This window comes from Lutjanus erythropterus, chromosome 14 (genome assembly GCF_056507025.1).
Source record: "Lutjanus erythropterus isolate fLutEry1 chromosome 14, fLutEry1.hap2, whole genome shotgun sequence".
Lineage (NCBI taxonomy): Eukaryota > Metazoa > Chordata > Actinopteri > Lutjaniformes > Lutjanidae > Lutjanus > Lutjanus erythropterus.
In genome coordinates this window covers 36,229,453-36,255,072 of record NC_139330.1, presented here as the reverse complement: position 1 = coordinate 36,255,072, position 25,620 = coordinate 36,229,453, and the positions used below count along the sequence as shown (strand labels likewise).

The following is a 25,620-nucleotide window of genomic DNA, read 5'->3' as shown; positions in this document are numbered from 1 at the left end:
GGAAAACAGTTACTGGATATACGTTTACTGGATATAACATATAACATTAGTGTAATATGCTAAAACATGTCGCAGCAGGATGTGACACCATCGACGGTGATGACGCTGATATACTGCCCACCCCTAGTGTGTGTGAGTGTTTGTATTTCTGAATTAGCCTTCTTTCAGGGAGACATTTCATACTCAGCACCAGTTCATGTGGGACAGCTTGTTCAAGTGGGGGCAGTGTTAGCATAAGGTTTGGTAGGTTTCGGCAATTAGTGGGTCTGGATAGGGTTAGGGTAAGTCTCTAGGAAATGAATGTAAATCACTGGTGGCTGCTGCAGAGGACTGACAGTCTCAGTGGATGGGGCGCACACTCTACCAACTGAGCTTTAGGGGCATCCTGCAAATCACAGCGCACCACAAAGTGTCTCTTGCAGGCAGGCAGACTGGAGTCAGCTGATCTCTGCATCTACCACTCTTCTCCTCTTCCATCACAGTTTATTAAATTTGAGACTCGGTTTGTATTGATATAAAGACAAAAACAGTCATCATTACAGATGAGTCCCCACCATCCTGCTGCACGCCCTGCAGCCCTTCCCTCACCTGAAACATTCAGATTATTTCCAGTATGTGGAAACACATGCTGTATGTGCGAAAGTGCAAATTTGGATGATGTCCCAACCTGATCCTCGGGTCTGTGTGTGTAAGTGTTTGTGATTGCATGTCAATGAATGTGGAAAACACCAGTGCTGCTGTCATCATATAAAGTTTCCTATTGCTGCTTAAGCAAAGGTTTTTGCCAGTCAGAGTGACCAACATGCAGTTCTACCTTTGCATTTGTGCACTTTGGATTTGGGTGTCTCTCCCATTTACCCACTGTACTGTTAGGTTCACTGATGTGATGCATTATTTATTAACTCAGCCACAAATGGCTTGAAGTAAAGCCTGGCAGAGAATCTAAAATGTACTTAAATGACCCCACAGAATTGAAGTTGTTGCCAGACCTCATTCATATTTGGGTAAGAGACTACAGACAGTAATGCAAACACCCACCAGACAGTTGATCCTGAAAAAATTCTGAAATGGGCAAATTTAAAAAGGACAATAATAAATAAATTGAGGTGAACTTAGGCCATGTCTTCCCTTCTCTTTTCTTTGATACAAAAACATGATTATTAAACTTCTTCCTGATCTTTCATGTAGTTGTATAAAGTACAGAGCTGGAGTCAGGTTAGCCTATCCTAGCATAAAGAGTGGATGCCGAAGACAAAATCTGTCTCTGTTCATACAGAGGATCTTGTGTGTTTAATCAGTGCATGAGCTATTATTTGACAAACAGCAGTTTACCCATCCAGCACTTCTGTGCAGTGCTACAGCTCATGTTGTCAGATATGGTCAGTTAGTGCAGGTTTTGGTTTTTGTTTGGATACAGGCACAACGGTACAGTAGAGGACTCATCATCACTTGTTTTGTCAATTTGCAAAGTTTTGTGCATCCTGCACTCCTGCAGAGCTCCTGCGGAGCTCCAGCAGTGCTCCTGCAGCCTGCCTGTCTCTGCTGTTTGTGGGGAGAAGGGGGCAGGGGGAAACAACTCGCTTCGACCACAGACATATATCAAACAGGATTACAACCTCTTTAATAACAGTCTGTCTCCAACTCACTATTTGGACTATTTGGACCGTTTTTGCGCATGCTATGGCTATATATAGCTACTTTCCAACTGCTCTAATATTTTTTAGGGTCACTTTGGGGCAAAATTGGAGCCTAACCCTGAAATTAGACAAATGACCATTGAAAAGGAAAATAGTAATTTAGTTGTTTTGCACTTTTTGATTCAACAGATCAGACAGATGATGAGCAGTGTGTTCATGGACAGTTCTTGAGAAATGTTGTCTTTACCTTGTTATGTTCAATGCCTAACTCCTTCTGTATGTGAAAAAAACTACATCAGAGAGAGTGAAGATGGAAAGTTAGTGTTATGTAAAAATATTGATTATAGACATGAGATTGATCAAGCAAAGACACTAATCTTCCAAACACTACCTTCAAATTCTCACTGTAATAAGTCTTAAAATCTGAAATCAAGTGAACACAGATTTGTGAACACTGGTTCAGACTCCAGCTTCCATGTCTTCCCCAGTGATATCATCCTTGTGTCTGGATCACATCCCTGGTGTGCATGTTAAAAGAGAAGGAAGAGGAGGAGGAGGAGTGCAGAGGAGGGCAGAAACAGAGAGAAGGGGGAGAGCTTGTAGCTGTTATCTGCAGCGGTGCTGGAGGCAGGGATGGAGGGATGAGCTGACAGAGAGAGTGTAACACAGAGGTAGAGAGGGCGTTGGCAGTGACTCAGCATCAGCCAGTGTGGATGTGATCTGATTGGCTGTTCATGGAGGATAGAGGGAGGGAGATGTAACCACTGCTCCTCCTCGTCCTCTGATGACATCATCCATTAGCTCTCCTGGGGCCATGACATAACCCATCATACACTTTACTCACTCCTCTTTTCTTCTGATGCGTCCTGACACAGAGCACCATGTCCTCTCTGGCTCGTCTCCTTGTCTTAAACAGAAACAACTTCATTAGACTTTAAAAGGAGACGACCAGTAAACTCAGAAAGAAAGTTTATAACCCTTTGATATTAATATTAGTGGAGTGTGATTAATACTGGGTTTAATTTCCTGTTGGAGCAGATCTGACACATAGCTCATTCTTCAGCAGCAGTTATTTATCAGAGTGATGAATTACAGGAGCTTTATATCATAACTAATGTTTTGCATTCATCTGTGACCCCTTTGATCCATTCCTGGCTATTGACTGTACTACTAGGCAACCATTAGAGAATCTTTCTGGGTACTTGAATAAATTAACATGTTAGTGAGATAATATTAAAGAAGAAATCTGTAATATATTTACTGCAATAAATCATAAAATGACCAAGGTGTGTCAGAGATCAAGGATACATGTTATGTTGAAATACTCACTTCATTTGACATGAATGCTGCAGCCACAGTGTCCCCCTTTGAGATTTCCATTCTATACTGCAATAATTGATTTGCATGTATATGTATATATGCTGAATTTTTGCCAAATGAGTCAGTGTCTTTTTATGAGTCACATGAAATCATAAATAATCTTTTCGAAGGCATAGATGTTTAGAACTGTTTATAATTGAGCAAAGTGTTATTGGAGTTTGGCAGGCAGTGAGACAGGGAGCCAGCAGTGTTATTTCAGAGCAGTGGGTTTTTGTTTTCAAGATATCAGACCGAACTTTACATTGAGAGACAACTGACAGTTATAAAGAGCTGATAAACTTACACACGAGGACTCGTCAATTTACAAAGTTGCGTACATCCTGCGCTCCTGCAGAGCTCCTGCAGAGCTCCTGCAGAGCTCCTGCAGAGCTCCTGCAGCCTGCCTGTCTCTGCCGTGTCTGGGTAGGAGGGGGTGGGGGGAAACAACTTGCTTCGACCATAGATCATATATTAAACAAGATTACTGCTTATTTAATAGACAGTCTGTGGCTCCAACTCACTATTTGGACTGCTGTACTCATTTTTGCACACATAATGGCTGCATATTACTTCTTTAATGCTGTATATCAGTTCTAATTGAACTGTGTAAAATTAACAAAACATATGCAAACATATTAGACATATTCTTGTTAATATTAAATGTGTTTCCAGTCAAAGCCATCAGTCTGTCTCCTCTTTCAAACCTGAATTATTACTAACATGTTGCACAGCTTGTTTGCACCTTGTTTTTCAGTCTGTGCATGTGAAGGAACAGATACATTCCTATTTGAATCAATACAACTGTCTACACAGGCACAAACTGCGTATCAGTACTCACTACCTTTATGGTATTGGTTAAAATAACCCAATTAAAAAGTAGTATTGAACCTTCTCAAGTATAATGATTCCTGCATTCAATCCCTTTGCTAAGTAGATCTAGAAAAAAAGGACTATTTATATGATTTTTCTTGCAGTCAATTTGCGCAAGTGTACTTCATGAAGAAGAACCTTCACAAAAAGGTATGGAATGCAGTACTCCATAAAAATAAACTTGTACGGGGCGTCCCTATAGCTCAGTTGGTAAGGCATGCGTACCATGTATTGAGGCTGTCAGTCCTCTGCAGCGGCTGCTGGTTCGATTCTCACCTGCAGCACATTTGCTGTGTGTCGTCTTCTCTCTCTCTACCCTCTTTGCTGTCATATCTTCAACTGTCCTATCTCAATAAAGGTGAAAAAGCCCAAAAAATAATCTTTAAAAAATAAAAAAAACAAACCTGTACTTCTGGTTGGTTTTTTCACTTTGATGAACAAAAAGAATAATCTTGAGGAGCCTCAGTTGTTCTTAGCTGAATATATGAGTTTAATATCTGTGCTCAGAGAAGATCTTGGTACTCAAGTACACATAGGTACAGATTATAACACTTTAACATACAATAGAAACACTCAAATTTACACAGTACTTCTCACATTATACACAATCACAGTATTTAAAAACTTTTATTCTAGAGAACCATCCAGATACGATTAAATCTCAAATTTGGGTATTTCAAAACCAAGAGATGTGATCCTGATCCTAGAAAATTGGGATACAGATTTGGAAATCCAGTCTTACTCAGAAACCAGATCAAATAATGTTTCTAGGTATTTCAAAACTCCAAGGTCAAGATGGTCCTGATCCCGTCGGATTCAGCATGGATTCAAGGTGGATGTAGAGACATGTAGGGCTCGTTGGATGTATTTAATTATTATTTTATTAATTTCTTGCATGTTAAAGTAACACAGATCCTGCCAAAACAACATCCATTCTAAATGAAACAATTAACCAATAAACCAATATTTTCAATTACAGTGCCAAAAAACTCCAAGCTGCTGTTGTTGTTTCACATTTCTTCCTCCAAAAGTGCAATGTGAAAAACAATTCTCACCTGCTTCAGGCTTCATAACATCGCTAAAGGATGCAAGGTTCCTCACTGTGGTGGAAGCCTCAAGTAGAGACTCTGACCAACCACTGGCAGAACTGGAACCAGTTGGACCAGCTGGACGGCCAACGAGACTCTCCAGCGAAACATTGTTTTCTGAGGGTCTCTTGATCAATAAAAACAATAGCTGTCAAACCAGTTAGGCCTGTTTTTATGTGTCTTTTTTATTCAGCAAGACATTTACTTCATGATAATAGTGGACATTTTCATGTCTGCATTAATGAAATGTTGCTTCAAACAACAGATGGAGGCCGATCTGCAAATCTAGATTCTGTGATTCTAATTTTGTGGTATCTGGATCACAATGATCCTATCTGACAATTCTTTGAAAAACCAGGACAAAACCTACATGATTAGTTTGATCTCAGATAGCAAAAAAGGGATTACAAAATCTGGATAAAAAGTTTTGAAATACTGGCCCCAGGAAACCTGACAGGACGGTGCTACATTACATAAGCAACAATGTCATTGTCACAAAAGCTGTTAAGACTTTATCTGAGGCCTAAGATATCTGTAGCCTCAGACTCCCAGAATCTGCATAGTTAGTGTGCCATAAGTGAAGGACACTGAAATTCTTCAACAAGGGGACTTATAGTGGTGCTGGTATCATACCCAGCTCTAACACAGGCTTTTACACATTTAACTACAGTTGTTTTGTGTTGGGCTCTGAGCACTGCCAAAACATGGGTGACCTACGCTCAGTACTGTGCCTGAACACATCCCACACTATGCAGGAATATTGAAATACACCATTTTTGAACATGCAAATATAACACATTTGTTCTGCATGCAAAAAGCTGCATGGTTTTTGCTCAAAAAATGGCCATGTGTGTGAAGCTGAGATTCTTGGGTACCCAAGGGCAGATATATTGAAGTGAGACATCAGTGGACCTCTTTGAAAATGATGGTGCTAGTTTGTCCCTCACCAAAATTTAGCCAGACTTTGGAGGGTTATTTAGCCCCCTTCTTCCTGACAAGTGAACACTGTTGGTAACAATGGATGTCTCAGGTCATCTACTTCAATACCAGTATTGTCACACTGGATCACTTTTCATATGCAACAACATTTTGGAAGTGATCAGCTGCTTTGAGTAAAGACAGGGAAAGAAGAACAAAAGCAACTTTCTTCACACAGCCTGTGTGCAGAAGTGCAAAACAAAGCCTATAGAACATCAGATACAGACTGCAGTATTGTGGATATTTTAAGCACATCACCATTGTGCAAAAGTTGATGTTTGAAGTTAAAAGTCTTTTCTCTGTCTGCGTTGTGTCTCTGTGTAGTCTGCCCTGGTGTCCCGTGAAAATCCAGAGCAGCTGATCATCGCCTTAGAACCCGAGGCGGCGTCAATCTACTGCCGCAAGCTCCGCCTCCACCAGATGGTGGACCTGGGCACCCAGACCACCCAGAACGGCTTCAGCCCCAACGACAACGTGGGCAGCGGAATGACCCAAGGTACGTCCCATCAACGCTGACATCAGGTGGATCTGATTCCATCATGATGCCTTCATGCCTCCACGCTGCAGTGATCATTAATCATGTCCAGCCCTGTGCTGTTGACAAGAGCTTTATGAATGCGTGTGCATTTAGTTTCTCTTTAAAGAGCAGCAGTAGTGTTGACATTGTAACATGCTGTTCATCCTCCTGTTGAATGTTCTCTTCCATAGTTTCTCCTGGTCATGGTAAACAAGCTTTCTTCTTCACTTCACACAAGAAATGCATGAGGCTCCAAACACACATTACTTTGATTTGTTTCATCACAAATTCACCTCAACATGCTTTTGCTTCTTTGCCAAGATTCTCCTTTTCAAAAATCATGTCTCCATTTATAAGGACAAGTTCAATAATAAAAAGGTAACAAGTGTTGAGTATTAAGTGTTAGTTAATAGGTAATATGGCCTTATAAGATGCTTATTAACATTAATATGTGTTGATAAGACTATATAAGTGTTAATAATACCACAATAAACATGTTTATTGTTAGATTATAAGACATTTATTAGCACTTATAAGAAATGCTTGTTAAGGCTTAGTAATACTTTATTGTGCACTTATCAACAGTTAATTAGGCATTTTGGGGTACTGGATCTAAAGTATGACCAAAGTTTATAATGATTAAGTAATCTTTTATTATGCATGTATTATCAGTTAACCATGGTTTTATCATTACTATTATGATTTGAATGCTTTTGCCTTTATTGGACCATCACTTATTATGACTCTACTAACCAACAACTACTAACCTAAAGAACTTTGACAGTACAGTAGTGTCCCGTTATTAGTGTAATTAACTGGTGAAAATCACACAGTTTGCATTTGTTTGATGGTAATACTTCTTAAGAAAGTCATAAAATGATCAGTTACAGTTAAAATTAACTATTTGACAGTTGTGCTGACCTCTAATTACACCATAATGATGTGTACTAACAGGAGAAACTTAGTATATCAGTCTTATGTAATGGTTGACACAGAAACTGTCATTATTCTCTCGTTCTCTTTCAAGATAAACCTGAGCTGACAGATGTTATTTACCAGCATGTGAAGCAGCAACAGCAAACACCCACCTCCCCTTCCTTTTTTCGAACATTTTGTTTATCACCACCGTCAAAAAAACAAACAAACAAACAAAAAGCTCTTTTCTTGTCTGTAAAGACAACCATGATATATCATTCGCTTGCATGCATGCAACTGGTCACCTCACAGTCATGAAAAAAGAAAGCTCGCCTCTTTTAATGTTTCTGTTTGTTTGTTCTTTCTTTTCTGTTCAGACATGATTGTGTTTGTTCGTGTTTAAAGAGCTTGAAAGTATTTCCAAGGAAAAGCACCTCCATGTGACTGTCACTGACATGTATTAACACGTTTACATGTAGACTAGGGTTGCAAATTGTAAGCACTTTCCTCAGTTGATCATTGGTAATATTAACAATCAATTAATCGTTATTTAAAAAAAATACAATTTTTGCATATACCAAACAATACAATTTTTTCTCCTCAATCAAAGCTTCCACAGCAACATTTTCCATATTGACTGACAGCATTACACAGCCTATGAAACATATAAAGACATGAAGACCTACATATTAAACACATATACTTGAATATCGAATAACATGTGGAACACGCTCATAAAAATAATCTGTTATATTTCAGATCTTTATTTGATAGTTTATCAATTAAAATTTTTGATTTGATCAAATTCTTAATTGTTATCATCCATAATCTAAACATATTAATGAAGATTCCTTAATCTTGTGTGGAGAACATCTGGCCAGTGAACATTGTCCTCTGACCCTCCCCAGTATTAATGCTGTATATATGAGCTGGATCAGGTTTAAATCAACATGCCTTTTATTTATTTAGTGACCCAAAATACTGCAGTGTTAGATCTTCTATTGATTTAGTCCGTCATGTGATAAATAGGGACTTCAGAACACAGCACAAAGTTAAATGTAGTCTTTGTGATGCTGTATATCTCTTTATCATAAAGCAGGTCGAGGAGGAACAATTCTATAAAGCAGGCTTTTATTGTAGACTGTACAATTCAGGTCTAAATGCATGTCTTTAATAATTAATAGACTGTACTGAACATCATGCGGCATCAGACTCTTCCTGCTCTTTCATGGCCCTGTCTTTGCATTAGGAACAGCATTCTGCAAGGCTTTGAATTAGTATCAGAAATACAGTATGTCCCCTTTTTGACCAAATACTGCCAGGCACTATGGAGCCCCAGGAACTTAATCAGGAACTCAAATTTGCACATCCCTCTTTTCATTTCCATCACATCTGAAGAGCATGAAGATTATGTTAGATTAGTCAGATTAGTAATGAGTAAAAAATGAATGATGATAATTAGGGTTGGGATATGTTAAAATTTTCCAATCAACCATCGTCAGCCCATCCATGGGTGATTGGTGATATCTTCGTACCTTCCTCCAACCTCCTCCTGTCATTTCAAGGTTCAATTGGGAGATGTGCACAAGTGGCGAATTCACCACATCACATACGCTACATATGTTCACTATGTCCAATAAACAAAATGAAGTCACAAATTATCAAGAAATTAAATATTCTCACACTTATTTTCCTTTTTAAACTCTCACTCCTCACCCAGCTCAGTGTACTCATTGTCCACTTGAGTGGGTGTGTCCTACGCCGCTGGATGAGAGCTCAGCACAGAGCTGTCACTATGCAGACCATTACATTAGCTACATAAAATGACAAATATTGTCCCAAAAATCAGCCAAAAAAAAAAAAAAGCCAGCCAGCGATGGATTCATATTGATCGTCAATAGAGGATATAGTCGGCCAGTCGCCCAAACCAAATGATAAGTCAGGAAGCCAGCAGCATCTCAGCAATGTGAAGAAACAACACAAGAAATGTCATTTTACAAGAAAAAAGATGAAGAACAATATCAGCTGACAATGACTGAATGACAAATGTCCATCTCTCATACTGAGACAGTGGTTGTGTGAGTTAAGCTTTACAGCTACAAGGTTTCTCTTTGACCCATCTGTTGTTCATTACTGCAGCTCCACCTCAATAGTTCCAGGGCCTTTTTGGCACCAGGAACTAAGGCTGAAGAACAAAATTTGAAGTTAGGAATTGTAGGATCAGAGGAACCAAAGCTCCTGGGTCCCTGGGCTAATACAGAGCCTTTTTTTTCTCTTCCCTGGCGTCCCTTCTACTGGCTCCAAGTGTGTCACAGATCAGACATGTTATAGGATGTTTACAGGGTCCTTGTTACAGCTCCGACCTCCTGCACCTCCACATTTCTTCGTGGTCTCTGAGGTCATCAGACCAAATTGTTTTAGCTCAGAGCTAGAAAAAATCATGCGTCATCTACAGTGGACATCTTCACATCTCTTTGTCCTTCGATTGATTTGCTTTGTTGATGTCTTCATCAGTAAGGCTTTGTAACTGTGGTTTGCTCTGTTGTCTCTTTGTTGTCCACAGAACCGTATTCAACAACTTTTCTGTGCTTTATCAATTAATTCATTTACAGTTAATACTTTTTATAGATCAAAGTTAGAGTATAGTAATCAACATAATATATTCTGCTGTAAAAAGACGGATTGGCTTTTAGATTGGAGCTGCATTTTGGTCTAGAGCTACATTTCTCAACAACTACAGATCAGATTGACATAACATCTTGTCCCAGTGTCCCCAGAGGATGAATCCTTTGACTTGTCTTGTAGCTCAGCCATCAGGCCAAAATTTACACACGTACAGTTTGCTATTGACCTGGTTTTGTTTAAATACATAAGATGAAAGCAAATACTTCCTCTTCCTGCTCCACATCCAGTTACAGCTACAGGGTCTTTTTAAACCATATGCCATATTATTAGTTTATCTTGCAGAGTTGTAATGAGCTGTTTTAACTGCACGCTAATTGGAAGATACAGTACATAGCTTGAGGCATGGAGTAAAGCGTGAGAGCAGTCTGTAAAACAGACAGAGATGTTGGAATTTAATTATTTCTGTAAAACAGCAAATGGGTCTTAATCTTGTGGGACATATTCTCTGTTACAGCGACCAAAGTCACTTCCCATTTTTGAGGAGAGACAAAGCATAGAAGAAGAGTTTTTGGTCACAAAGTGTTCCATGAAAGCTAATCTTTGACTTCTTCACTCCCATGGTGTCCTATACAGCTGCCTAAGAGAAGTAATACCCCAAATGTTTGGTGACACATTTCTATCTGTAGACATTAAAACTTTTGGGCTCTAAATGTGGTAAACATGGTGTGACTAACCTTTATATGCCAGATGATTCTACACAGAAGAAGATACACAGAACCATGTGGGAAGTCGTCCTTAGAAACTGTTTGGAAAAAGGCAGGCATTTTCAAAAAACACTTGGCAAGTGATTGGATGAACAATCTGCCTGTCACTTCTAACATGGGCTGACTTCAACCAATCAGATCAACCCATGGAGCCAGTTGGTAAATCAACCTCTTGCCAAAGTCAGTTGGGAGAAGAGTGAAAACATCTTTTAATGGAGAGAAGCCTTCAGTTCCATTCTTTGCTCTTCTGTCAATTAAGAAATACTCTCCAGACAGTATATGCTAACTTCTTCGGGAGCCGCCATTGTTTATTTGAGACAAGTAGCTTCCATGGACGCTTCTCACTGATGTCAAAATCACATCTGTAGCTGCCAGTAGTCCCTGTTAGGATGCTGAGAGACTGCACTACTTTTTGTGCAGGCAAACTGGATCATTTGAAGACTGATGAGATGAATTCTCCCATGATCTTGTGATCTCACAAATCCAGCTGTGCATGTCCTCTGTCCCATCAAGCTTGGACATCTACTTTGATTTTACTTGAATGATTATCAGCTGCATAGTAGTTCTATTTGCACTACTTTCTGGGGTCCACTTGGAGGATGTGTTCCACACATGCACAGGTACATAGTGGCGGATGCCTTAAGTGTCATTTTGGCGTAAGACTAGTTTTAAGCCATACAGTGTTATGTTTGGGTAATCCGTCTTGCCCCTGTCAACACTCCCTGATTGCTTGGCACCTCAGATGGTGCTGATTGGCAGGTACACAGAGAGAACATCACAGTGGTCCCACTCAAACTTTGATATCTGACTTATTTACCAAGCATCACCTGAAGGCCTGCTGCCTTTGCTACATGTACAGTGAGTTAAGTGCCAAGTTTTGTCATTGTCCAGTCTTATGAAGGTCAAGCTATTTTCCTCTCAAAAATTCTATTTTAGCTATTTTCTTATTTAAACATTAGGCAGCATGACTGGGATGTCTGGGCCCAAAATGGGGAAAGAATGCTATATGTTATTCCAGCAGTTTGTGCTGTAAGTTAAATTACTACAGTTAACAAAAATGTGAGTAACATGGCATGTTTCCACTACATGGTACAACTCGACTGGACTCGCTTTTGGTACCAGGTACTTTTCTTGACTTTGTTTTCCCCTGTAGATAGTAACTTGCCAGGGAACCAGAGGAAACTGCAAGCTGTTGTTTCTCTCTCGTTCTCACTGACTCTACCACATACTCACTATGTGAGGTGACACTGATCAATCACTAGTGTGCAGTATTTTCACACAGCCTTTTAGTATCGGCTTAGCTAACTGGAAACTTCAACTGAGGTGATACCAAGTAAGTACCAGGCAGGTACTATCCTAGAAAAACAAATAAGAGCATATTTACCATATTTAGTCCTTTTTTAATAATGTATCATTTTATCAAGAGTTTTTTCAGATGTTGTCAGAAACACAAACTTTGAAACTACCTCTGTTGTTTACTTTTGACTTTCCCAAAATGAAAGATAGTCTGGTCACTCTCCTGCTCAAACAGATATCCACCCCTCCTGGATCTCTCTGGACCAATCACAGCTATACGGGCGGGACTGATTCAATGACAGAAGAGCATCTAGATTTGAAAGGTCACACACTTTAAGTGCAATGCCAGGCTCACGAAACTCAGATCAAACTGTCAGACTAGGCAATGCCTATTTCTCTCCATGAATGTTTTCAGAAACACAGTTGTGTCTACTGTTTAGCTGTAATTGGAGAACATTTGTGACCAGGTTGCCATGTTTTTTCAGCGTCCCATCTTGCATGTCACTCATAACATCATATGATATTGATGTTGCTCTGATTGGTTGTAGGGCTACTCAACTGACAGAGACATTTTGGTCTGTACCTGTTGATAAAGCCCCTTGGCAATGTGATGCCAGGCTAGATAATCCCCTGTCTCAACATAGGTAGAGCTGATTGTCATAGTAACGCTTTTCCAGCGGTGGGGAAACAACACATGGAGGCTTTACTTTGGTCTAAGAAGCTGCAGCCTCTATTCACTGACAAACTGTAACCTGCGCTGTACATTTACTGCCAGACTGACAACTTTCACCTGCTTGAACTATATTCACTGTCACTCTCTGCTGCTCATTCAGCCACACTCACACTACACTACTCTGACCAATCAGTAGTCTGCAAAGCTTTCACGTCACCGTTTCTAGCATTTCAGTTCAGCTGGAACCTCATCCAAGATGGTACCAAAAAAAGTACAATACCAGACACTATACACAGTGGAAACCAGACAAGAGCCAGTAGAGTCAAGCCAAGCTGTATCAAACAGTGGAAAAATGACTGACATCCCAAAGACTATATTTGATCATATATCAGCAGAGTTTTTTCAGATGGAACTCTGAACTTTCTGCTGATTGTTCCTTTTGACTTCCCCTTAATGGGCGTTCACACTGAAACCACATCTAACTAATATGTTTCACTGAAAATGTTACAACTGTCATTTAATGTGTCCCATTAGACAGTAATGTCCTGATAATATTACTTTGTACTTTTTAGGGATATGGAGACATTATACACTTTATAATTTAATAACTGTTTTATTGAAGGTCATTCTTAGGTAACTGTTGTGCATTTATTTGATGTTATTGGAATGTTAGGCTGATGTAATGTTAACTGCAGACCTCTCTCATGACCTCTGCAGAGCTAATAAGAGTTCTCCTTCCTTCTCTGTATTGTTTCCTCTGTGTAGGAGGAAATGTCCCTCTGACATTAACTTCTGCCTGCTTTTCCTGCTGTTAGCCAGTCAGCCTCGGGTCACATGACCTCACTGTGCTACAGGTTAAACAGCCTGGAGTATCAGACTGTGGTTGTTAAGTAAAAGTTTGGGAAAATGTTCTTGTAATCAAAACCACCTTTACTTGTTAAACTGATGGTTTTTCTCATCAGACTTAAATTGTTTGTATTTTCCTTCCCATTCACAGAGCATGAATGTAGAATTATGAACCTGCCAGGTGGATTTTCTTGTCATGTTGCTTTCTTTCCATAGTTTTCTTTAGGAAATCATATTCATGCAGTCAGACTTAGAAGGTCAAAGTAATATTTGATAAAACACAAGGTTCTTGATGAATGTTTATAGTGGCAGCACCTGTCAGGAGTCCTGATGTTCTAAGCACGTCACTTTCACTGCATGTTCTCAGTGTGAGCAATGTGATTGGTCACCCTGTTGTGACAGATAGTCCCATACTGGTATATACTCATATATGTGTTAACCTGATCTATTCATTTCTCATTTAAATCCAGCTGCTCTTGAACATACACATTGCAGATTGAATCATTCTACAGGAGTCAGACTTGCTCATTGTGTGGACACGTGCACTTCAGCCTGCCGCTTGCCTCACACACACCACTGTACTGTATATGAACCGCACAGCTTCACACAGCAGAGCTTCACGCCTTCATCACTCTCACCAGAACATTCTCTCTCTGTTAACAACCAGCCAAGGAGCATGTTCGGCGCAACCGGCAGAGCCGCACCTTTTTGGTGGAAAATGTCATAGGGGAGCTTTGGTCGGAGCTGGAAGAAGGTAGAGTCTTTCTCTTCTTTTACTCATCTCTTATCTTATTGCCTTTCACTATTCCGCTACGGTAAACGCTCTTGCTGTTTCCTGTGCTGCCAACCTGTCATATTAGGTCCTAACTTTAGATATTGTTAGACAGAGCATGCTGGGTTACTGGGACACTGTAACAATCTAGTAGAAAATGCTATACTTACAGAAAGGCATCAGATGTTATAATTTCTAAAAAAAAATAACATGTATTATTATATTTTGTCTTTTGTTCAACATATTATTCATGCCTTATTTTATTGCTTGATAATCATTAAGTTGTACCAAACAGTTTCTTTTAGCTAAAATTCAGCATGAGGCCATGCATGTCTCTGCTTTACCTTCAACTTCAGTTTGGATTATCAGAAGTGTGGTTATATGAGGTTCTTCTCCACAGTCAGTGTATTACCTTCAGTAGATGGAGGTCAACATGACCCCAGTTTGGAGAAACAGCAGGAGAACCAGTGTAGGAAGCTAAACAATGTACTTTTACCACTTTACCTTGGTGTCAGACAAACTTTTCTGACTGGAAACTGCCATTATATTAGCTAAATATCAGTCTCTCGCTCATCCAAACACCACTGGTGAAAACAGTCATTTTATCATGCAGAACACAGGTGTTGTTGAGGGCTCTACCACAAAGCAAGCTCAACACAATCAGGCTTTCTTTGTATGAACTGGCTTGACAAAAACCTAAAGAGGTAAGAGGTCAGAGGTAACAGGTATCACAACAGTGGTTATCAACTTGCGTGCCATTTTCTGTGATAAATAGGATAGATTAATCAATTTTCTAATGAGTGCTCTGAGCTGCAGTATCAGCAGTGCAAAATGGACTTGACAGCACATCAGAATTGAACTTAAAAATATAATTCAAAGCATGTGGAGCTGCTTCATTATTCTTTTAGTGTATGGATGATCCACTGTGTAAAATTTAAAGTGTTAATATCACCTGAAGCAACCTGGAAAATATCACCGAGTTCCTTTGGCAATACACAGTTTTGCCAGTTTGCAAGAGTTTGTGTTGCTGTAATTACATCACACAGGTTCTTTTGGTGACATCACTGACAGCTCAGCATGTTTGTATCTATAATGTCTTTCCTCAGCAGAGAATCTATATCACTCATTAAGAACATCATCAGGAAAAGACTTAGCTAAAGAGTCAGGCTTTTTACAGCTGATTTCATCTGAAACTCTGGACCAGGTTATGAGTTCAGCATCAGTTGCCATGGCGATCTAGCCAGGTTAAAAGAGAGACACCTTCATGACACTGAAAACTCTGATTTTAGATTCAACATGCCTTGCACACATTAATCTCACTTCATTGTACAGCACTCTGGTCTACAACTGCCTCCATTTGTTAGCTTGTTCATGTCATTGTGTGACTTCTGTTTTAAATGGTTCACTTGTATTCATTGAAGTCACGCAATAACACAAATAAATTGAGGCAGTGATAGACCAAGGTATGGTAAAGTTACTGTTTTTGCCTGTGGAGTTTGGATTCTCCAAACTGGGGGCTCATCGACCTACATCTACTGTAGCTAATACACTGGCTATGGATAAGTACCTCATACAGCCACACTTCAAATAATCCAAACTGCCCCTTTAAGTTTAGTTGAGAAGGAAAACTACAGTTCATTATAACTTGGGTTCTGTTTTCCTAAGAGCTTGCCGCTGCTTCTGTCCGTTATAATAACATTGTCCTCACTTACGTAATTTCTGGGAACACAGCAACATTGCTAAAAATAGGTCAGACAGGTGAAGAAACTGATAATCAGGTTGTAAACAACCTCCAAGCTTAGATCAGACATACTCAGAGGAGAGAATGTGGCTAAACAGTAAAAATTCCACACAAACTGTCTGTTGTAAACATCCAACACAGTCTACAGACTGATGTTCACACTCCTGTATGATGGAGGATTATTAGCAACACTGCAGTGATGTGATTCAACTGTTAGTCTGTTTACTGCCGGTCTGATTGTCTCATTGCTTCTTTGATGCCCTGTTTGACTTCACTGAAGTGATGTCATCATACTTTCACATCTCAGTAATTAACTCAGTGAGCACAGTGTTATCATAACTCATAGAAATTATGGCCAAACTCAAGTTGCACTAAGAATGAATACAGAAATAAATACACAGTGTGAACCAACATGGTTTGTGACATTTGGATTTTGAATGACTAACTCAGAGAGATTTTATTCGAGTAAAACGCAAATAGAATGGGTAGCCATTAATACAGCAGACCCACATTCAGTTGCACACCCACACACACACACACACACACGCACACCTCCTGCAACATGGAGTTCTAAAGAAATGCTTCAGATGTGACGCTGAATGTGTTTCATGTGTGAATCATCTGTCAGCCGCCGTCCACCATCTTGTCTTTGCCAAAGCTGATCCTGACTCCCACTCTTCTTTCATCACCTTTCCACTGTGCTGCTGACACCACAGCTGCAGAGATGTAGGTCAGCAGGACTCTCTGACTCTCTGCATCAAGATGCTGAAGACTCACAAGGAGTCAAGCTTCCTTCGAGAATGTTTCTAAAATCAGCAGAGTCGTGGTGAAGAGGCAGCAGCGGCACGTCTGCATGTTCCATTTGTGTGTGCTCTCTCTGCAGGTGACCGCTACGTGGTGGTGGACTGTGGTGGAGGAACAGTGGACCTGACTGTCCATCAGATCCGTCTTCCAGAGGGACATCTGAAGGAGCTCTACAAGGCCTCTGGTAAAAGGACATATAACATTTCTCCGTTCTGTTTATTCTCTGTGATTTTAATCTGATTCACAATAATGCCCCCCTGTGTTCCCAGGTGGTCCCTATGGCTCTCTTGGAATTGACTATGAGTTTGAGAAGCTGCTGTGTAAGATCTTCGGCCAGGATTTCATTGACCAGTTTAAGATCAAGAGGCCGGCCGCCTGGGTGGACCTGATGATTGCGTTTGAGTCTCGGAAAAGGGCAGCAGCCCCTGACAGAACCAACCCACTCAATATCAACCTGCCCTTCTCCTTCATCGACTACTACAAGAAGTTCAGGGGTCACAGTGTGGAACACGCCCTGCGCAAGAGCAAGTGAGTATAAACACAACATTCAGCTCTTTGTCTGGATCTCAAAGAGGACTCGCAAGATATAAAAATAATATGTTTCTCGTATATTTGATTTATTTAGTTAGCTGTTTCATGTGGACATCCAGTCAGTGAAGATGTTAAATTAAGTCAAATGAAGCAATAAATTCCTCAGTGCTGCAATATTGATCAAGAACGCTGAGTTCTCTTGTGTTGGCAGTGCCTACATGTACCAGGATGCATTGCAAGGCAAGCTTCTAATGCCCACGGCATGTTTGCGTGTCATCACCAACCCAGCCTATAGCTAGGACATCCACATGGAAAGGGATGAATTTTCTCTTTCAAGGTGACCTGTTTCTTGTATATTTTTGTAGCTGTTAACAAACTAGAGTCAGCAGGTGGTTAGCCTAGCTTAGCATAAAGACTAGGTGCAAGGGGAGACAGCTAGCTTGGCTCTGTCCAAAGTTGAAATCAACACAATCAACAAAGAAAAATTGTGTTTTTTTTCGTTTCAGTACATCCCTCTCACTCTGCCTAAACCGTTTCAGGTTCAGATTAAGCAAGATTCTCACTTGATTGTTGCCTATAGAAAATGTTCTTCAAATAACATGCAAAACATTTACTGTTATTCACAGTACAGATTAAGTATCTGACATGTTCTATAAAGTTTCATCTAATTACTGTCAGTGAATACAGTTGCACTTCCACTAGTTTTATGGACCCTTTATTTCAGAGGCTGGGTGTTAAGTGTGGCCACAAATACAGTAAACAAACACAAAATACACACTGTATTTTTGGAAAAGGGATGTTTGCACTACTTTACTAAGTAAGTAAGTCAGTGCACTTGTTTCACATTAAAATAAAATAAAAAAAAGACTTCACATTCTGTTCAAAGACAGAATTGGTGGAGAGATTAATTTAAAGTAACATTTTAAAGAAAAACATGCATATTTTCCCCTGGCCTGTAGTGTTGTTTATGAGTTTAGATAGTTTTGGTGTGAGTTGCAGAGTTTGGGAGATATTGGCCTTGTGTCCAATATAATGGAACTAAATGGCACTCAGCTTGTGATTCTCAAAGCACAGAAAATACATTTGAAACTCAGAAAACAGTCTCTACAGTTTCTCTCTATCAGATGGATTCTTCTTAAAAGAGACATTGCTGTTGAGTTTTTTAAATGTATTTTTTGTGAACTTCTAGTTACACTGGAGAGAAGACACACCAAAACAGTACAGATGGTTAAATAGCACTACAGGTCAAAGGAAAAATATGTACTTTTGATTTTGGGGTGAACTGTCACTTTAAAAAGCAACGCCCACCATCAGTGACTATAAAACATGGGTTTATTTCTTAACCTCCTGCCTTGAATAAAGGACGCAGTATGGACCTCAGTGTTAGTGCTGACAGAGAAGATATTAATGGTGATATAACTTTTCACTTCCAGCCATTAGATCCTCTAACATCTGACTTGTGGGACCAACATGGAGTCTAGATTTTAATGGCTCTGCCTCATGTCTGTGTGGATTTTCATAACCCCACAGTCAGGGACATTAAAACATATTTATATGGCTGAAACTGAAGCCCTCAGTGGCCCCCGGGCTCCTCTGACGCCTGACTGGAAACACTCCCATCTGTCTGATGGTGCTGAAAGCCCTGGGAGGGGCCAATGTGAACACTATCACACACTTACATGTGCACATACTGTACATGAATCACACACATGGGATCAAAGCAGATGGATGGTATGGATTCTTCCAGGATTTATGATTGGACAGACAGACGGCAGCAGGCACACTGAGACATGCTCGTAGGTCTCAAGAGACAGGACTGAGGGAAAGAGCCTACACAAAAATCAATGCCAGTCAGTGGTCCATACACAGCCCAGGCTCTCACTGTCTCTGCTGCTGGTTACATACACACCTCTCTTCATATGTCTGTCAAAATCACTTTCTGAGTGCATTTAAATGTCCGCACTCCTCACATGCTGATTGGTCCGTCCAGGCTGCAACGATTCCTAAATTGGTAGTGTCCAATCATAAATCTGTAGTCTGCCTGTGCAAAGCTGGGGATGTTAATATCTTTAAGCAGTGGCCCCATGGGCTTAAAGGGCTTATTTTTGTGGCCAAGTACATTTTTGTGCAAGAAAAGGCAAATTAACAAAATATTGAACACAACTTAACTCATTTATTGACTGTGACACTTCTGTTTTTCAGTTAAATGGTGATGTAGTTTTTCTTCTTGGCTAGTTGAGAAAAGTGGTGGCACACACCACAGAACATTATGTTCTTATAATTTGGTTTTTATTTTACATATGATTGGCAAACCCTCACCATATTGTCATCTATTGCTATTTTATAATGTATATTAAATGTATTCTCCTCTCCTCTCCTCTCCTCTCCTCTCCTCTCCTCTCCTCTCCTCTCCTCTCCTCTCCTCTCCTCTCCTCTCCTCCAGTGTGGATTTTGTTAAATGGTCGTCTCAGGGGATGCTGAGGATGAGTCCAGATGCTATGAATTCTCTCTTCAAGCCCACCATAGACCACATCATCCAACATCTCAGTAAGCTACACTGATAACTTCAATACGTCTTCAACACATAAACACACAAAGACACACATCCCTCACCTCTGTGGTCAAACAAGTCTTAAGATATAGCAAGTAACTGTGTTTTCATTCATAAGTAACCAATAGAAAACTACATATCAACCTGTGTACCATATGTTCTTCTCATAACATGGCGGTCACAAGTGATGGTAGACACCAGCAGGCTTGGCTGGGCCAAGTAACTGAGGAATGTTTTTTTAGTTTCTAAAGTAGTGTGTTGGTCTCTCCATAAAACATCAGATCTACATTATTCAAAGCTTCCCTAACCAGAGGAATGTAGGTCACATTACTTCAGCACGGATTGCTCTGCTCAGGTTGTAAAAGATGTTTGTAACTTGTTTGGCTTCCCTTTAAGGACAGTGACATGAGTGCAGTTACATAAAATGCACCATATTTTTAATCTTGTCTAGAAATTATGCCATGCAACTCCCTGCACCTTTCTGTTGTGGCAGACCATAAGTATAATAAAGTAAGAAAAAGCAGGCTCTGTTTAAAGTACTCTAAAGATATATTCTAAAGTATTTTGGTAACATTTTTAAGAAGCTGTAATAATTTTTCCAATCATTATGGTCAGTCATAACAAGGTTGTACTCAACAACCTCAGTGAAATCTGTCTGATCATCCCACTTTTACTGTATTGTCAGAAAACTCTGCAGTTGGAATTATGCCCCGCCAAGTGGTGGTGACAACAAGCTTTTTTGGACATGAATATAGCACAGTACCATAGTAACTACTTACATCACAGCTGGGCGTGGTCATAAGGGCAACAACCAACACTTGACCACACCCAGCTGTGATGTTGGAGGTTCAACAGACGGGTCGTCCACACCAAGAATGATAACTAGAACAGCTAGAACAACAAAGCTCCAGCTGTGTCTCCAGCTTGGGAAAACAGATATTGATGAGCTGTCTTTAACTTTTGCAGGGAAAACAAATCAGAGGGATTCGTGAAATTCTTCAATTCACAGGCAATGTAGTGATATCCCTGCAGTTCTGGCGGTGACCTAGTCTTGAAATTAAAGCCAGAGTCCTCTTTGTCTGAGTCAAAATGCTGTGTATTTGGCAGTCTGTCTCAGCTAAAATGGCGTTTGTGTAATTTGCAGCCTAATATTACATTATAAGCAGGGTGCAGTTTGCTGAGGGGGGATTTCTTCCTGTGCTATTTTTTATCCCTGGTGGGGACAACATTTATTCCCCCCAGTACTCTGTACAGTCTTCAACAACCCCTGTATTGTAGACCATCAAGGAGTCTTTGGATTGCACACAATGGGGGGAAATTGAATTTGGGCCGAAAGTTCTATTTATAACCACAGAAACTGAACATATTCTGTCTGACTATGGGTTTAGTATGGACAGCACTGCACCAACACAAGCACCTACCCAAGTAAGACTTTGGTGTTGCATTGTGGGTTGTACAGGAATGACACTTCACCACTCTGTGAGGAAATACAGATTGTTCACAGCTGACAAAGTCTGTTCTTTGAAGTTTTTAAGAATAATCACTAAAGTTTTTGCAGGTTTTTGTGAGGGGTCTGTGAACGCAGCAGACAGACAATCAAAGAGAGAGAGAGGGAGCGCTCATGTGGACTGACAGCTGCAGAATATTCTTAAATTCAACCTGATTGAAACTCTTCATAAAGTCAGTCTAACATTTGATCATGTGCTCAGTTATAGTTGTCTAATACAGCTGATTTAAACTTTTAAGCCAGTTATTTCACCAATTTTACAGCACAAACACCTGTTTACTTCAATATAGGGTTTGCTGTAATTATCAGATAACATTAAATATTACACAAACTTATTTGAAGATTTTGATTGTGACAAAGGAGATACTGGATCCACATAAATTTGTGCTGATCCTGGTCTGGGAGTTCCCTGATTCTGTTCTGTCAGGATCCAGCAAAAAATTAAGAGAGGGGGCTTCAGTTCTGGCATGTTAGATTAACATTTAACCTTTTGTTCTGTTGTGTGCATCACATCACCTACATGTGCACATGAGGAAAGCACAAGGCATGTACACAAAAATATCACACTACCTCATTAACTTATTCTTTTTAAAATGCATTAACAATATTCCTGCAAATGCAGTGTTTGAGTCCCAGTTCCTGAACTGTTTAATTAAAGTTTATTATTATTCTATAAATGTTACTTTAACACCTGCAACAGGCTTCATAATCTATAGGCCCACTGAATAAAAATGTGTTGAAAACATCAGATTTTTTCACAAGTTACACATTGATTATTAATATTTAATAGCTAAGTTGTACAAAGTTATTGTTAAAGTTATCATTCTTGGTGTGGACGGCCGTCACATCTGTCACCCCACAGAGACCAGTGCAGCTGTTTTTGCTCTTTTAAAAATCTGTTGAGGACATAATTTTTAAATTGAGATCTACTTCAGAGAATTTACTAATTTAAAGGCATGCAGTGTCAACATCCAGCATTAACTATGAGCAGCTATGAACAACACAAACATATACATAGTTACATGATAGTGTCTGTACTTCTCTTCACTGACATTGTGTTTGTTTGTCTCCTCCAGTCGAGCTGTTTGAGAAGCCGGAGGTGAGCGACATTAAGTTCCTCTTCTTAGTGGGAGGTTTTGCTGAGTCTCCTCTGCTGCAGCAGGCTGTCCAGAACATGCTGCAGGGCCGCAGCCGCATCATCATCCCCCATGATGTGGGCCTCACCATCTTGAAAGGCGCTGTGCTGTTCGGCCTGGATCCAAGCGTCATCAAGGTCCGCCGCTCGCCTCTCACATACGGTGTGGGTGTCCTCAACCGCTACGTGGAGGGCAAGCACCCGCCAGAGAAGCTGCTGGTGAAGGACGGCACGCGCTGGTGCACAGACGTCTTTGACACCTTCATTGCTGCCGACCAGTCCGTGGCGCTGGGTGAGATGGTGAAGCGGAGCTACACGCCGGCCAAGCCCTCTCAGCAGGTCATCGTCATCCACGTCTACTGCTCGGAGAAGGAGAGCGCGGGCTTCATCAGCGAGCCCGGCGTCAGGAAGTGTGGGACACTTCGCCTGGATGTGAGTGGAACGGAAAGCACGGCGCCACGCCGCGAGATCCAGACGCTCATGCAGTTCGGTGACACAGAGATTCGAGCCATGGCGGTGGATGTGTCCACTGGACGCACCGTCAAAGCTAGCATTGACTTCCTCAGCCATTAAGAAGGGAACCACAGAGCTAATGTTACAGAATATGTGGAATCAGTGAAAACATACAGCTTACACACACACACACACACACACACACACACACACACAACTGGAGATATTTACTGGAAAGTGGTTAATGAATCAGTCAGTTGAAGCGTGGGTGGTAGACAGTTTGAATCAGACCCAGCCTGACATTCAACTGTAGAATCCATGTTAGGACCAGTGTGGATGAGTTCAGTGTGTTTCAGGTGCATCACTTCACTCCGTCCCTGTAGCTTGATGAGGAGCTCTGTAGTGTTCACACATTCATAACAGACCCGTACAGTTCACCCCATGCTGAGGCTCCAGTTTTGTTGAGGCAGGTTTAAGAGCTCCTGACAGGAAAGTTAAAGGCATATTGACTGTTGATGTTTGATCACCTCTCAGCCTCCATCAGATGCATCCTTACAGGCTTCACTCTCTGTCACATTACAGCAGATTATTGTATATCTGTGCACTACAAAACATCCTGTGTGATAGAACTATAAAAAAGGTCATAACACCATGTCATCAGTGTACTGCTAATACTGTTCATGTTTAAAACTTACATCAGCTTCACCTTACTATAGTTCTGAGGGCCGTACTAGTGGTTTTGCACGATTCAGACCTGCAAACATAGCTAATAAAAACTGTTAATATGTCACCCTGCTGCCAGACATTTTCCAAAGCATACCATTTTATTTTAGATTGATTTTCTGCTGTTGGGACAGTGAAAACGCCTACGAGAGTTTGCCAGATCCTAAGGATAAAGGGCCAGATAGGCTACAGTTACATATCATTAGCTTCCACTTTTAGCTTCCTCATAATAAGTAACTATTAGCCTTTCAAGCTCCCTACAGCTGTGTAAAACATATCGGCTATGGAGGAAGATGGGGCCAAGAGTTTACTGTGGGGCATTTTTGGCTATGTGGGGGCAGCAAAACAAGCTGTAAACAACATCCAAATAGTAGTATCTTATAAAATCAGTATGGTAAACATGTTAGCAAACTGACATCCAGGAGACCTGGAGCAACATTAGCATTCATTTGGCGGCTATTATTCTTCTTTTAGCTCTATTGTTGGACTCCAGCAGCTCATGAAGGAGATATCTGTTTCTTATGCTGCTAAATGCTCCACTGTGTCCACCAGCTAGTCTCTAACTGCATCTGTCTGTGGCATGGTACCTGACAGGTAGTGAACAGTGGGTGTATCAGAGCGTTTTCTCTGGAACCCAGGCTGATTAGCTCAGTGGACTGAAACTGAAGCTTACAGGCAGTCAAACCAAAACAGTGAGCTAAAAGATGCTAAAACTCTTACAGAGCTGAGGGAAACTGCAGTGAGGGACACCTCTCTGACTTTTTCTCTACAGACATTACACATAGTCATTAATATTGTTAATAGAAAAATACTGATATTGAGCATTAATATACATGGCTAATTAGGTTTTACAGTTCTGCACAGAAACTTTTTTTGAACTTGTTCATAACAGTTTGCTGGTATCTGAACTGAAAGGACTTTTTAAAACACATGAGCTGTGGATGAGGATGGGACAGGGATTTGAAGACATTGCATTTCTGCAAAATTATTATCAGCTTACCACATAAATAGCTTCCCTTGCTGACAGACAGTAGAAGAAGCAACCTTACAAATATAGGCATCCTCACTTACCTTACTTAAGTATTGATACAGATTACCAAATGACCATTTGACCACAAGTCCATTTTCAGTCCAAGCATTGAAGCTCATAAATGTGTTGATATCCAACCCCATGTGGACGATAGGAAGTCAGTCTAAAAGCTGATGGGATGCCTTGGAGACTCAGCAGCACTGATGCCAAGCGCATCTGATCTTTAATTAACAGGCCACATCCAGCAAAACCACTACGAGCATCCAGTTCAGTATCCAGGAATGTGAAACGTGCTGCAGGTTAAATCTGAGAAGCAAGTACAGCCATCAAATGCGCTTAATTGTTGCCTTTATTTGTTTATGCTTCTGATTATTACATGTGGACAAAATGCCGCCTGCCCACTTGAATCCTTTGAATCCAGGTGTGACAAACAATGAAGTGTTTATTTCTGTAAATACAGTATTTAAATATTGTACAGATTTTTAGCGTTGTTTCAGCAGCTTTAGAGCCAAGTGTGTGTGTGTGTGTGTGTGTGTGTGTGTGTGTGTGTGTGTGTGTGCTTTCACATGGACATCTCTCAACATTGTTTTCTCACCAGCCATGGCACGAGAGGCCGAGGCAGCTTTGATCGCTGTCTTCATTGAGAGTGAGAGATCGGATGTGTCGCCTCTTACTGTTTTTTTTTCTTTTGCAGTCACAAAAGAAACTTGAATACCTCCGTCCTTAAAAAAATCATTTCAGTCAACGTGTCTACTGTTAGTTAGTACTGAACCAGTAGCAGTATCTGAATGTGTCCCGTCCCCTT

The 25,620-nt window shown here is 40.5% G+C and overlaps 1 protein-coding gene across 2 annotated transcripts in view; it reads left to right on the top strand.

Annotated features, from left to right (window-relative positions):
• The window catches only part of hspa12a (heat shock protein family A (Hsp70) member 12A), a 78,788-nt gene extending 53,452 nt beyond the window's left edge, over positions 1–25,336 (top strand). Inside the window, exons 7-12 of one of the 2 annotated variants that reach the window (XM_084735544.1) lie at positions 6,257–6,428; positions 14,236–14,322; positions 16,965–17,069; positions 17,155–17,413; positions 19,860–19,963; positions 22,551–25,336. In XM_084735544.1, coding sequence (XP_084591670.1) covers positions 6,257–6,428; positions 14,236–14,322; positions 16,965–17,069; positions 17,155–17,413; positions 19,860–19,963; positions 22,551–23,182 — 1,359 coding nt within the window. In that variant the 3' untranslated portion in view covers positions 23,183–25,336. The remainder of the gene's footprint in view (positions 1–6,256; positions 6,429–14,235; positions 14,323–16,964; positions 17,070–17,154; positions 17,414–19,859; positions 19,964–22,550) is intronic. The other variant, XM_084735545.1, reaches the window with a different exon arrangement.
• Positions 25,337–25,620: the final 284 nt, after the last annotated feature.